Source organism: Oncorhynchus kisutch, linkage group LG17 (genome assembly GCF_002021735.2).
Source record: "Oncorhynchus kisutch isolate 150728-3 linkage group LG17, Okis_V2, whole genome shotgun sequence".
In the NCBI taxonomy this organism is placed as follows: Eukaryota; Metazoa; Chordata; class Actinopteri; order Salmoniformes; family Salmonidae; genus Oncorhynchus; species Oncorhynchus kisutch.
Genome location: NC_034190.2, coordinates 50,975,059 through 50,989,877, shown reverse-complemented (window position 1 = coordinate 50,989,877; position 14,819 = coordinate 50,975,059). Strand labels below are relative to the sequence as shown.

General features: G+C 44.4%; 1 protein-coding gene across 4 annotated transcripts in view; it reads right to left on the bottom strand.

Annotated features, from left to right (window-relative positions):
• The window catches only part of LOC109907849 (protein SOGA1), a 66,446-nt gene extending 58,545 nt beyond the window's left edge, over positions 1-7,901 (bottom strand). For 3 of the 4 annotated variants that reach the window (XM_020506092.2, XM_020506094.2, XM_020506095.2), the window contains exons 1-2: positions 6,623-7,901; positions 4,212-4,436 (exon numbers count right to left, since the gene is read on the bottom strand). In XM_020506092.2, the coding sequence (XP_020361681.1) occupies positions 4,212-4,436; positions 6,623-7,534 (1,137 nt within the window). In that variant the 5' untranslated portion in view covers positions 7,535-7,901. The remainder of the gene's footprint in view (positions 1-4,211; positions 4,437-6,622) is intronic. The other variant, XM_020506093.2, reaches the window with a different exon arrangement.
• Positions 7,902-14,819: the final 6,918 nt, after the last annotated feature.

The window sequence follows — 14,819 nt, the reverse complement described above, 5'->3', positions numbered from 1 at the left end:
ACAGTGCTGATCTCATTAAAGGAGAAAGGGGGTCAGAGAAAACAGGGCTTCTGTGTGTGTGTGTGCGTATATGTGTGTGTGTGTTTGAATGTGTGTGCGTGCGTGCCTCTGTGTGGGGTACAGTGCTGATCTCATTAAAGGAGGAAGGGGGTCAGAGAAAACAGGGCTTCTGTGTGTGTGTGCGTATAAGTGTGTGTGTGTTAGAATGTGTGTGTGTACGTGCATGCGTATGTGTGTTTGTTTGTGGGTGCGAGTGCGTCCACGTGTGTCAGAATTGGGGTATTCTCTCTGGCCCTATAACCAGAGCCAATGTGCAGCTGGGAACCACAATGCCCCTCTGTGCTGCCCACTCTGAGAGTGGACCAACCGACCAATTCCCCATCATGCTCAAATTCATCTCTCTCTCTCTCTCTCTCTCTCTCTCTCTCTCTCTCTCTCACACACACAGACGTTCTCTTTTTTCGGTCTTCCCCTCCTTCTCTCATTCTGCCCCTGCCCCTCCCTCTTTCTTCTCCATACTTTAGAAGGTAGAAATGTACATGCAAAGAGACGGACTGCATGGTCAAATCAATGCTCCCTTTCATTAGCGTTCTGGGAGGGTTCCAGGTTATGTTTTTAGACTGGCGGTATATGGCGATTGGGCCCCTTCACAGTAAACAACAGTCTGTATTAACGGCCTGTTAACTTACTACATCTACAGGATTCCCTCCTCCCTCTTGCTGTTTAGCCTCTTTCCATACACTGCCTTGGCTGCCTTCGCCTCCCAATCAAATATCATGCTTTGATATGTAAAAGTAAAACACATGGATTTCAGCACTCCATGGGTGAAGTTTCCCCTAGATACAGATCTAGGATCAGCTTCCCATCTCCAACCCCTAACCTCAACCACTATTGACATTTTTTTTTAAAGAAGAAAACTGAACCAAGATTAGTGTCTAGGGTCACTGCACTAGCGGTTTTAGCATTGGCGAGAGGGGTTCCAGCTGGAGAGCTAGAGGACGTGAATGGCATACAGAGGAGAGGAGAGAAGGTCTTGCAGGACTGGTACATTATAGTCAAGTCCCAGCCTTCAGACTCCTAACGTCGATCCTATCCACACCCGGCACTTGGACACACATACCAAATTTAAAAGAGCCATTTACCCATCAAAAGGGTCTCTTTCACATGTTTTTGTGGGTGAGTGTATATGTAATAGAGAATATTTTGCATCTCTGAGGGTGGGTTCCTTGGTGTGTGTTTGTGTGTGTGCACGCGCACAATGTGTGTGCCTGCATGGGAGTGTGTGTGTGTGTGTGTGTGTGTGCTGAAGCGGCACCATGTTCCCCTTCTGATCCTGCCTGTCAGCACTGTCACAGCTGTTCCTCCACACGCCTTTTAACAATGACTTCCCTGTAGATTTTATCATCAGCGTTTTGCATGTTGGCAGTACGCACAGAAGGGGGGAGTGTGTAAAGTATCGGCCACGTCTGTGTCCCAAATGGCCCCATATTCCCTATGTAGTGCACTACTTCTGACTAGGGCCCATAGCCAAGGCCTTACTGTACATAACCTTGGAGAGATATTGTATTTTCTACATTAATGAGCTAAGAAGTGCTTACAAAGGAGAGCATACTCTATGAAAGCATTGAGTATTTACCATCTAGCTTAAACATTTAATGATAGGATCTAGTATTGCAGTATCAGCTAACAGGCTCAGCCAACTGGTGCACTTTTATGTAACTATCATCTAGTTGTTATCCTTCCTGTTGCAGCCTCTACAAACTGAAAATAATAATCTTCTTCCCTTCTGTCTATCTATAAAAGGCTCTTTAGTAGTGAAAGAGCAGACCCCTGCACGACAGTTGTTTATAGGTTACAGAATAATCCACATGGTGGGGCATCCACACACGCTCCTGCTAGTGCCGTGCTGAGCAGGCACAGGGACAAAAATACTTCCTGATACTCCTTGAGCCAGCCAATCGGCTCTCTGATCCGGGCGTGTCTGGCTGACACATGGAGACGGTTTCTATTGGTATCTCCAGGATGCTGCTGTTACTGCTGCCCAGCCATTATCTGCTGTTGAGAGAGGGATGGAGCGAGGGAGATAGAGGAGAGAGAGAGGGAATCCACCCTCTCTCTCTCTCTCTCTCTCTCTCTCTCTCTCTCTCTATCTCAACAACCCCTACTTTCCTTCCCTATATGTCACATCACGCCATACTGCAACTCGGCTGTTGCTATGCAGGAGTGCACAGAGGCTCAACCCACTCATCCTATACATGTGAAGTTAAGAGGGGAAGGATATGGTATCTTTCACACCCCAACCCATCACAGATCACAGGCAATGTGCGAGAGCCTGTGCCTTTGACTCGAAATAAAATATCTCAGTCAAGTTTCCCCAGCAAACAATGATGCTAGCATCATAACATCCAGGCTGGGAGAGATGTTGTTTATAGAATGATTATGGAATGAAAAGGCTAGCTGCCCTGAATAAAATACACTGACCCAGACAGTGTAATGAGAGACTGATTCTATATCATACTGGTATCTACTGTATATCCCTTAGCACATTTCCATTGTCATGGAAGACCTCAATGTTTTCCATTTCCTATGTTTCATAGCTCTGGAATTAGGACAGTGGGTCAGAAAGGACAGGAAGTGACCAGGAGAATCCCACGACCATCTCCAGATATCACACACATACACACACACTCGTACTCGCACGCATTGCACATTCACGCCCCTCCCCCTGCGGAGCGCTGAAGAGCAGGATGCAACAGGAAGTGGGAACAGCTCACTGTGTATGTCACAAGGGAACAAGGACTTAGGAGAGAGAGCAATAATTATGTTAAGCCAATTTAAAGTATAGCCCTACTGGCACAGCCCTATCAGCTTACAGTATGCTATTTTATGTGATCACGTTGGTTGAGTACTGTGTGACTAATAAAGACTGACCATAACCACAAAGTAGTTATTTTCGTCTAAGGAACCTACTGACCCCAACGTGTTGAAACTACCTGTATTTACTGAATGAACCTAACATGCACAATACATACTAACTGTTCAATAACTCATTGCTGTGCCACAAACACAAAGTAGTGGGTTCTTGCTGTCAAGTGAAAGAAAGTCTACAATGGCTGGTACAGGACAGGTCTCAAATATCACATGGAATACAGCCCAAATCCTCTCAAACATGTCGAGACACATTTCCTTCCCCCGGTGCTTGGTTGGTGCGTGAATAAGCCTTACTATCTGAGAACACAGCCAGCCTCACGGTTAGAGGAACTCCGTTTGAAGGGAGTCTGGAGTGCATGGGAGTGTTAAAGCCCAGTGTGAGGGAAATTTGATCTGGTTTAGTTGGTAGCCAGCAGAACCAATCAGGTATGTGTTGAGTGACTGGCCCTAGCTGTTTAAGAATACGAAGAGGGAGACGGAGAGGGGAGGCCGAGGAAGCCGGGGTCACATCCCTGTGGTTTGTTTTTGGTTTCCTGTGTTAATGGCCTTCTTTGACTGTCTTCCCCCGGCCCGTTGAGCTCTTGCGCCCACCCGCTGCGCCCCGATTGGCTGCTGAGGACTTAACTCGGGAGCGACACCAAATCCTTATTCCCCAGAGTCAGCACAGACGGCCGGCACAGAGGCACAATATTACCTGGCCAGAAAGAAGGGACCCCCCCCCCCCCTGTTTCTTTCTTTCTCTCTTTAAAAAAAAGAAAAAGATATACAAATGGACCGTTTTTAGAGAGGGACAGCGGGAACGGGGCCTGCCTTCAGGGGATGACATCATTACCCTCTCCCCTCTATTCCCTCCTTCCTCGACTCCTGAGAAAGGCCACATTGTGTTTCTGTCACATGGAAATAGATCACAGACGGCTGTGAATGTGGGACGTGTAACCACAGCCTCAGTTCAGTAGGAAGACCAACAACCCGCAACGTCTTCATTAACAAGAAATCCCATCAACTGTTTGTGAATGTATGCATTTAAAGCCAAATGTAACCTTTGTCCTTTGACCTGTTATGTCACCCCTTTAAAAAAAAAAGTTTACGAAAATCTGCAAGGACCTAAATGCTAGCAAATACCCAATGTTCAGTCTCTCGTCAAGTTCTGTTTGTGTCGCTGACATCCACGATTTAGGCATAGCCTTTACACACAGACACACACAGACACACATCATCTTGGCTGCCCATCGAAAGTCGATGACAGGCATACACGCGCACGCTCTCCATTCCAGATTCACCTTGACGTCCTGCTCCAGGGTCCGGATGAGCTCCCCGTCCACCTGTCCCGTCTGGGCCACGCGGAGGCTGCGTCTCTCGGCCTTGCGGAGGCGGTACTGCAGGATGCGGCAGGTCTTGTTGGCCTGCTCAAACTGCTGCCTCAGCTCCTGCAGCTGGTACACATCCTCCTCCATGTACATGTCCCTCATCTCCAACATCTCCGAGCGCAGCTCCTCCATCTCGTCCTGGGGGGGAGAGAGAGAGGGGGTCGGGGGAAGGGTGGAGGAGAAGACGGTTTGAGAATGGTAGGAAATGGTCTGGATGAGCTAGTGCCATCATTCGACTACGTATAATAATTCTTATAGGGACTGTCTCAGCATCAGATCACCAGTCATCGTCAACACCCTCTTCATTAGTTTATCCTTAGCAGGGTGTGTATCGTCATCTCAGACTCAGTAGGCATTTCCTGCAGTCAAATTACCTAGTGGCCTTATGGGTGGAATGTTATTAATAATTTTCATAATTTCATAATTAATCAACCTTTTTAAAATTATTTAAAAAAAATCTGAATGAAAATCTGTGTGTTTCCATGTCAAGTGGTTTTGTTATATTTCTGTGATGTATATAACGTGTAATATTGGGATGCAAACTCAAAATTGAATACATTTCAACTCTATATCTGACATGGTACAGGTGTCTTCTTTTATAAAGCCCATCACCATGTGTGTGAGGTGTAAACGTTCGTTTTAACGGGAGATATGCTGATTTAGCCCATGGCAGTAAGACTGTAGCATTAACAACCCCATTGCCTACATAACCCCTCCAGGGGCAAACCAGTGCAGAACACAGATTAATACAGAACTGAACTTTGCCCACCTGATAGAAAGGTGTATAATAACAATGGCAATGTATGATTTAAATCAAACCCCAAAAAGCCTTCCTAGAATTCCCTACTACTACTTTACATAACAACACGGTTGAAGAGGCATTAGCCCAAATCCTACAACCCCCCTGACAGAGGCGCAGTAATAAGGCGGATCGAGTATTTATAAGGGCGGTGGTGGGAGAAGTGTGTAGTAGTAAATACAAGTCTTTTATCGCATTGCTAATATGCCGAGAGGACTGCCAGGGGGAATGTGGGTCACTCACTGCAGAGCGCGTCACGTGGTGCGGCCCCGGTATAAACAATGGTGTGTGGAGTGAGTGAGGACAGTGGGCGCTCTCGACTGCAGCATCTGCACGACGCAGGCTACCCCCAGCAAACAGCTGTACTAGTCAGACAGGCGTGCCGAAGACAGGCGAGAGAAAGCACGGGATAAATAAATAAAGAGGTCGCGCTCTATGACTACTCTGGCTGCACGAATGACCTGATTTTTATTAGACTTAAGAAAAAGATGTGGCACCCCATGCCTGTTTATGGTAATTAACCAGTAAGATGGATTTGATGATTATGGCCTGAAATGAACCAAAAAGTGTTATTGGTGGGGAAGTGTGTATTACACATTCATGCACAGTGGACTGTCCTAGTAAACTGCCTTCTTTTGAAGGGCCATCTTAGATGGCCACCAAATAGGCTAGTAGTCTATTAGGCCCATGTACCCCATAATAATCTTAATATTGCTGTCCCAGACCAGTTAAATATGAAATAAAATGTGCTAATAGTAGCCTAGAAGTTGTTTGGATAGAGCGTTATGTTGCGCAAACCTGTAGGATAATCCAACGTATTAGTGAACCCCTCTGACTGAGGCCGTGTCTGTGACGCATGTCAATTCTTTAAAAAAATGTTATTATTTGATTGAACCTTTATTTAACTAGGCAATTCAGTTAAAACCAATTCTTATATAGAATGACGGCCTACGCGTAAAGCCCCCCGGCCTTGATAATATTGTTTAACAAAATACAATAAGTTTAGATGTTTTAACCAGGTCACTGTACTCCTCCGGCGCGTAATGGATGGGCGCACTACAACCAGCTGCATGTCCGACCACCTCTGATGGTTTGGGCATTCACCACCTGACCATCATGAGCTGTGAACACAACAGCTGAGAAAACATTGATAATGAATTCCCGAAATAACACTGACCAACCCTGAAGTCTCCGTGCCTTCAAAGGGTGGTATTTTGTTGTTGTTTTTGACAAGAGGGAGGAGGGAGTAATCAATTATGCACTCAAGATGTTGTTGGCTTTGTGGCCAGTTTGCATGGATTGCCCTGCTTTTCTCCTGAAGAGCAGAACAGTGATTATGCATAAATATATTAGGTTTTGATTTTGTTGATCCAATTAAAATAGTTTCTCCGGAACCATCTCTCATAGAACTGTTATTGGAGAGCTTTTTTTAATAATGTTTTAAAAAACAAAACCTTTTCACTTTCACAAATGAGAGCAAACAGAGGAAGGAATGTCTGTAGCAAATCTGGAAAATTATGCTTACTTTTAGGTAATCGTTTTCTGATCTCAGTTCCTCGATTTCCCTGACAAATTCTTCATGCATGCCATCCATGAACTCTTCTGTCAGGTCGGAGAAAGCCAGGGAAGTGCTGGCAGGCACCCGGCTGTCGAACGAGGTGAGAGATCGTTCATCCCCCGGAGAAATGCTCCCCTCCCCGGTCTCCACTCCAAAGGAGAGTCGGTCCTTATCTACGGGGGTCTTGGCATGATGGTCACCACGAGTACCTCTATCTGGTGGTCCATCTCCGCAGTCCCTGCTCGGTTTCTCGCCCTCAGCCCCCCCGCCTCGGCTGCTGGATTCGGTGTCACTACTCAGAGCTTCGGTGGAGAGTTTATTCTCCTCCGAGGCGCAATCGGAGATCTCAGAACTGCTATCCGTTGGCGACAGCTTGCCCGCGGCGCAACCAGAGTCTTTGCTCAGGTCGTCCGAGGCGTTGCTTGCATCCGCCACCTTCTTCCGACCACCTTTCATCGATTTACTGCCGCTCTTCTGGGCACTTGCAACCGATAGTGTGGATTTCCCGGGCAGTTTTCCTTTCTCTGATTTGGTCTCTTTTCCGCTACCTGGACTACGCCTGGACACCCGGCTGCCTAAATGTATGGATCCTGGTTTAACGCTCAGTGTTGGTGTACCGATGCCTCCCCGGATCTTGGTGAGGGACCATCCAGGCACATCCTTGGGTCTAGCGGGTGACGGAGCCCGGTTGATCTTTTTCTTCTCGTTCACTTGGATGGACTGCACTACGGGCTGTTGCTCGAACTGGTGCTGTTGTTGGGGCTGCGCCTGCCCGCCGTTGGCGTTCTCCGTCCCGCTTTCCATTTTGTGCCTGTGTCTCCTTTCCTTGGGCGAGACAAAGTGAGTTGGCGAATGAACATCAGCCTTTGTCTTTGTCATTCATTCCGCTTTGACAACTACAGAAAACAGAAACGAAACCCCTATCAGAAGAGGTAGAAGTTGAAATTTGTCTCACAACTGCAAACAAATACACTGTAGCAATCCCGAAAAACCCGGATGCAGCAGCGTAGAAAGACAGGAACTGCAAGTTGTAACACGTTGTGATGATGTTTCCCCGGTTTTAGGATGACTTTCGTTGAGGTTTTTGTCCCTCTTCTACTTATATTGCATTAAGCGACTCTCTCCCCGGCGCGGTTTGAAGTGGTAGGAACAGTGGCAGTGTGCTCCCGAGGTTTATTTCTCCGCCCAGCTAGCGGTTCTGTCTGTGACGAATTTGGAGCATCACTTGGAGCTCTCTGCTGCCACCCAGACACGTAGATCGTTTCAAGAAGCACACGTGAGACTACAATAAAACTAGGATGCATATAGACTTACTACAAACATAGGCTATAGGCTGCCTATTTAATTCAGGATCAAACTCGATTTGGACAGTGAACTATACAGGGTCTAATACGCAGTACTTAATTTGTAGATCGGGAGGTACCGGGAGGTACCGAAACAAAATGGTTGAAATGTAACCTTTATTTAACTAGGCAAGTCAGTTAAGAACAAATTCTTATTTATAATGACAGCCAATACCGGCCAAACACGGGACGACGCTGGGCCAATTGTGCGTCGAACTATGGGACTCCCAATCACCGCCGGTTGTGATACAGCCTGAATGTACTCATGAAAGTTGTAATAGTAGAATGCGCAAGGTGCAATTTCGAAATTGGGTAGTGCATCATCACCTTCGAGATCTACTTATAACTTGTCAGAAATGTCCAGATCAACTTGCCCATGTCAGCCAAATATGTTTTATTTGTATTTGTATTTATTAAGGATCCCCATCAGCTGCTGGCAAGGCAGCAGCTACTCTTCCTGGGGTCCAGCAACATTTTAGCCCATAGTATTGTTGTATTTTTTTTTGTCACTGAAATATCACATGAATACAAGTTAGACGTGTATAGAATTGTATAGAAATGTATAGAATTGCAAGAAAATGAGCTTTAAAACTCCAACATTTTCTTTGTTCCTCAATGCTGGAAAAGTTTGGGAACCCCTGCTATAAGGATGAACCCCTGCTATATGATGAAGTGCAACTCTGGAGAGGTGAGAGCTGCAGGCTGATGTCTATCAGAGCAGAGAGGGAGAGAGAGAGAGATCATAGAAAGTGAATCTCATTCTAGTCCTGCGAGAGATAGAGGCTCGGCTTCTCACACAGCCACTGCCACGCATTGGTCCCAAACATAGGTTACAAAGTTGCGCAAATCATAAGCCCGGGCCGGCTCAACGGTTATAGAACATGTTTACTCGTTGCTATGGTAGCATCGCTATTTATGAACATAGTTTCCTCTGAGGAGACATAATTTGGCCTGCAGGCAAATGACATCAGCATTATTTTCACTGAGAGACACTTGGTTCTGTGGCCCTTCTCCGGTTTGACAGTAACCGTTCACATTTATTTATTTATCTGTTATTTTACCAGGTAAGTTGACTGAGAACAGGTTCTCATTTGCAGCAACGACCTGGGGAATAGTTACAGGGGAGAGGAGGGGGATGAATGAGCCAATTGTAAACTGGGGATTATTAGGTGACCGTGATGGTTTGAGGGCCAGATTGGGAATTTAGCCAGGACACCGGGGTTAACACCCCTACTCTTACGATAAGTGCCATGGGATCTTTAATGACCTCAGAGAGTCAGGACACCCGTTTAACGTCCCACCCACAGGGCAGTGTCCCCAATTTTTAGACCAGAGGAAAGAGTGCCTCCTACTGGCCCTCCAACACCACTTCCAGCAGCATCTAGTCTCCCATACAGGAACTGATCAGGACCAACCCTCCTTAGCTTCAGAAGTAAGCCAGCAGTGGTATGCAGGGTGGTATCCATCATTGCCAGCACACACAAAGGATTGAGTACACAGGGGCCCCCACAACACGTTCTGGCCTGCTTCCATTTCACTTGAGCACACCTGTGTGTATATTCACCTCCTACGATCTTTCTTTCTTTCTTTCTCTCTTTCTTTCTTTCACTTATTGTTCATCGAAACAGGCTCTATTGTTCTCTTTCTCTCTCTCCCTCTCCTTCTCGCTCTCACACGCACACGCACACATACACACAAGTATTCATGCACGCATGCACGGATGCACACACAGTATAATTTCATATGCTGTAATAATATGTGTAATCTTAGCGTCGTATAGGCAGTTATTATACAACCACATTAAAACGTATAAATTAACACCTTTAGGGTATAAGCACAAGTTTCAGTCTCAATGCTGTAATATTTTTTTAACACTTGTATGTGTTTTCTCCTGATCATGCGTTGTTTTGTCTGTCGATTTGCCATGTGCCAGAATGAGAGTCTATCAGACTAACAGTTCAACACAGATCTAAGCCTCAGTGGAAGAATGGTATTCTCTGAATAATGACGCAGGAATCACACAGGAGCACAAAGCCCATACTCCCTAATTACCTTACTATGTAATGACTGCTTAATACTATGCTGTTCACACACACCAACACGCACAGACACACACAGACACGCATGCGTGCACACACCCACGGGCACACACACACACACACAGCGCAAAGCTCCTGGTTAACCACTCACAGGCTTAATTCCAGCCTATCCAGGGTCTAATACAGGCTGATAGTTACCCCCAGCTCCTCAAAAGCATATTAATATTGGATTCATAAACTGTAAAGGCAATCTTGTAAAACCAGCAATGGAATAATTGTAATGGGGGTAATATTTATAATCTATGAGCTCCAAAACTATTGAGACAGTGACAAATGTTTTGTTGTTTTGGCTCTGTAGTCCAGCATTTGGATTTGAAATGATACAATGACTATGAGGTTAAAGTGTAGACTGTCAGCTTTAATTTTTGAGGGTGTTTTCATCCTTAGAAGTTACAGCCGTTTAGAAAAACACTTCAACATGAATGTGAATGCTTCCATGATTGTGGATAATCCTGAACGAATCCTGAATAACGACGAGTGAGAAAGTTACAGAGGCATAAATATCCTACCCCCCCCCCAAAACAAAAACAAAAATGTGTCACTGCCCCAAAACCTTTGGAGCTCACCTGTATACCTCACATGTGACCCGTAATAAGACTATGCAATTAATGGACACAGTCTATTAAAAGGTATATCTGACTCCATTTAACATTATAGTAAAACCATGTGCAATCAAGTATTATGCGTTTTGCTGACTAAGACCAAGGAATGGTCATGAGAAAGCATTATTTCATAACTTAATCAAATGAATGGATTCACATACAAGGCATAGAGATACTGACATTAACAAAGAACAATTCTAGGCACATATATCCCGAAGTGAACTTACAAGACAAAACAAAGAGATACCTACAAGGCCAAAGGCCTAGACGCCTAGGAAATAAGCAAATATCATACAACTGTTCTCCAATGGACAGGATGCAGGATAGTAGAGAGAAAAACAGACCTTCATTCCATTTATAACAGCTGAAGGTGTAACTTCTTCAAGCAAAAAAAAAACAACCACCATTGACCGATCAAACTATGCCAAGTTTACAGTAACTTGATCACCCAGGCCAAATCTCCACAGGGTGTCACCGCATCTAAAGGCTTGTGTGTGGGATGAGACCCATGGAAATAAGACAATACAACCCCTTTACGTAGAATCATTTAGAGTTCAGCTTGTACAGACACAAGTTACCACGGAGATCATACATCCATATAGATGGCATCAGAGTCCTCCTCAGGGGACAAGTTTCAGAAAGATACCAGAGATGGATACCGTGTCGTTATTCTGTCACACATTCCAGTAACCAGTCCTCTGAATACCGTAGAGAGAGATACTTATCTACCTCACTTGCTTTGGCAATGTCAACATATGTTTCCCATGCCAATAAAGCCCCTTGAATTGAATTGATACATTTTGGTCCCTTGATGGGGGAAGGGCTGACTGATCCTTGGGTATTGTCTTGGTCCATTTGCTGTTCGGCCAGAGGTGGCAGAGAACACATAAATTAGGGCTGAGCCTACAGAATGTCACAAAGTAGGGGTCATGATTAGCTGTGAGCTTCCTCCAGGGATCACGTAACAGCATTAGGCTACATAAAACCTATCAAGGGGGATTTGCACAGAGAGAGTACATGGAAGGCTGTCAGCATCTCAGTGGGAAACCGGCTCCATTCAATGCTATCTATCTATCTATCTATCTATCTATCTATCTATCTATCTATCTATCTATCTATCTATCTATCGATCGATCGATCGATCGATCGATCGATCGATCGATTATCTATCTATCTATCTATCTATCTATCTATCTATCTATCTATCTATCTATCTATCTATCTATCTATCTATCTATCTATCTATCTATCTATCTATCTATCTAGCTATCTAGCTATCTATCTGTCTGTCTGTCTGTCTGTCTGTCTGTCTGTCTGTCTGTCTGTCTGTCTGTCTGTCTGTCTGTCTGTCTGTCTGTCTGTCTGTCTGTCTGTCTGTCTGTCTGTCTGTCTGTCTGTCTATAACTAATATTTCATAGGGTATTATATGAATTGGGCCAAAAATCGACTTATTACAACTGTGATATGTGGTTGTCTCACCTATAGGTATCTTAAGATGAATGCACTAACTGTAACAGTAAGAGCATCTGCTAAATGACTCAAATCTAAATGTGTATGCCATCTGCAAGGATGGGCGTAGTGTCAACAAAGCACTTTGTGGTGCCAGCCAGGGCTGCCAGGTCTGCCTTCTTGGCACAGCCAGGATATGGCGTGGAATCACAGGTGGCATCTGGGCCCAGCGCTTCACCGATCACAGAGCTGGAACGGGGAAGGAGAGACGACCAACGCTCATTAAAAGTAGACATAGTCCTAAATTACCTAACACCTCCTTCTTTTCCTTCCAGTTTATTATAGTCAAATTATATGAACTCCATCCTTTCTGGACATAAAGCAGTATAGGCTAATACCATACAGAAAAAACTGCTGTCCAAGCAAGTCTTTACATTACAGTAATTGGAATCCAGTCATCCTCAACATACGTTTGGAGAACTTGTTATGGCCATTAGCGATCAGCAGTGCTATTCCTTAAGTATGCCAGCGTTCTCAGAGACAGATTTTAACCGTGATTTAAACAGCCCCAACCGCTGGTGGGATATGAAGTAAAACTATTTATAGTATGGATAATGAGCATTTCTTCAGCTTTCACCCCTGATCCCGATGGCCTGCGTAACTGCAACCATATCAACATTGGGACCCCCTACTGATCTGTTGTCGCTCAAAGAGCTAGATGAACACTATTTCTGGGGCGCCGGTGATTTGCCACCATGTTTCCAGAGTGATGGTTAGGATGCCAACAATGACGATAACTGTGTGTTCATCTTTTATCTGGCCATGTTACTGTGTTCCTCCGCTTGTTCTTTGTTGATGTGTCACATGGGAGGCTCAGGCTCCTTAGATCCTGAAAATATGGCGGTGAGTGACATACATCACACTAATGGCACGTGACCTTTGTGTGTAAGGGTAAGCCTACATTCAATTTGACCTGTCTTTTGAATCAAACAGCCAAATACATTTGTTTCTGTTTTATTATTTGATATTCTCACAACATCTGTGTTGCCTTCAATTCACTCTCAAAGCAGTTACAGATTTGACCCATTGACAGATTTCATCTAGAGATTGTGAGACAACATATATTGGAAATGGATTGGAATAGATTTCTGTTCAAACTGACCATGGAAGTAGACCAAGAAAATGCATCACATGCATCACAGTTCTCTACCTCCATCTAGTGGGAATATGAAGAATAGCCACAAAGGATCCCGCAAAGGCAAATCAGAGCATGTCACCTGAGGTACTGGTAAGAGTGAATTAGACTAACCCTGAAATGAATATGACTACTCCTTGAAGTACACAACAATTTCTCAGAGAAAAACAACTATGTGATATGTCATTTATGAAAAGCCTATCTGATTATAAAATATATGGCACTTTCATTTCATACACTCAAAGCCTTCTTGTTCATGCCATATTCCACAAGAATAAACTTGTTTTTGACCCGTAGTTATGATATACCGAGAGAAATGTTTTTTTCTTCTCCGAAAGCGCTGAAACAAAACCAGCCTGTGGCATTCTCTAGCACTAGCTAGCTGTGTAATTACCGTACATAATGCTGAATGACTTCTCTGAGGCCGGGCTCAACAACTTCTCTCTCGGTTGCCATGAACCATCGGGGCGAAGCCGCTTCAACAATGGCCATAATTATGCACTCTCTCTGTGCAGAGCGATGGATTGCTTGCCTGTGGTTAAACTATTAATAAATTCCCCCTGGTTTTTAGGAGGGTGAAGGTAGACAAGCAGATCTATGTTTTGTTGAAGAGCCCAGAACTGGGCAGTGCTTGAATGGATAAAATAACACCCTCACTCACCAAATCATCAGACTTTAATATATAACAAAACTAGGACAAGAACTTGTCTGATCCACTCAACATCTCATCTGCTCCCAGTGAAGGATTGGAAATTAATTGTTATGCTCTCTCCCTCCTCCAGTGTCTCTCTCTGATATGAAACTCACACACACAGACACACACTCTAGTCATTTTACCCCTACTATATGTACATAGCTAACTCAACTACTTCGCACCCCTGCACATCGACTCGGTACTAGTACTCCCTGTACATAGCCATGTTATTTTTTACCTGTTATTCGTTGTGTAGTTATTAATTGTGTCTTTATCTCTATATATTTTAAAATAGATATATCTTTAGCTCTGCATTGTTGGAAAAGGACCCGTAAGTAAGCATTTCACTGTTAGTACACCTGTTTTTTACAAAGCATGTGGCAAATAACATTTGATTTAGTAATTAGATACGTTTTGGGCATACATATCCTTGTCCCTAATGTGGATAAAAAAACATGTTTTTGTATCCTAAAAAAAATGAATACTGTGTGTAATGTTATTTAGTCCACCCACCAGCCAGCCTGTGTGTATGTGTATTCTGTATTTACACTGAGTGTACAACACAGTAAGAACACCTGCTCTTTCCATGACATAGGCTGACCGGGTGAATCCAAGTGAAAGTACAAATCATTGTATATTAACGGGAGGAGACCGTTTATGGTAGTAGGTGACAGGAGCACCGGTTTTAGTGTGTCAAGAACTGCAACGCTGCTGGGTTTTTCACGCTCAACAATTTCCCTTGTGTATGAAGAATGGTCCACCACCTGTGGGTGTCAACACGG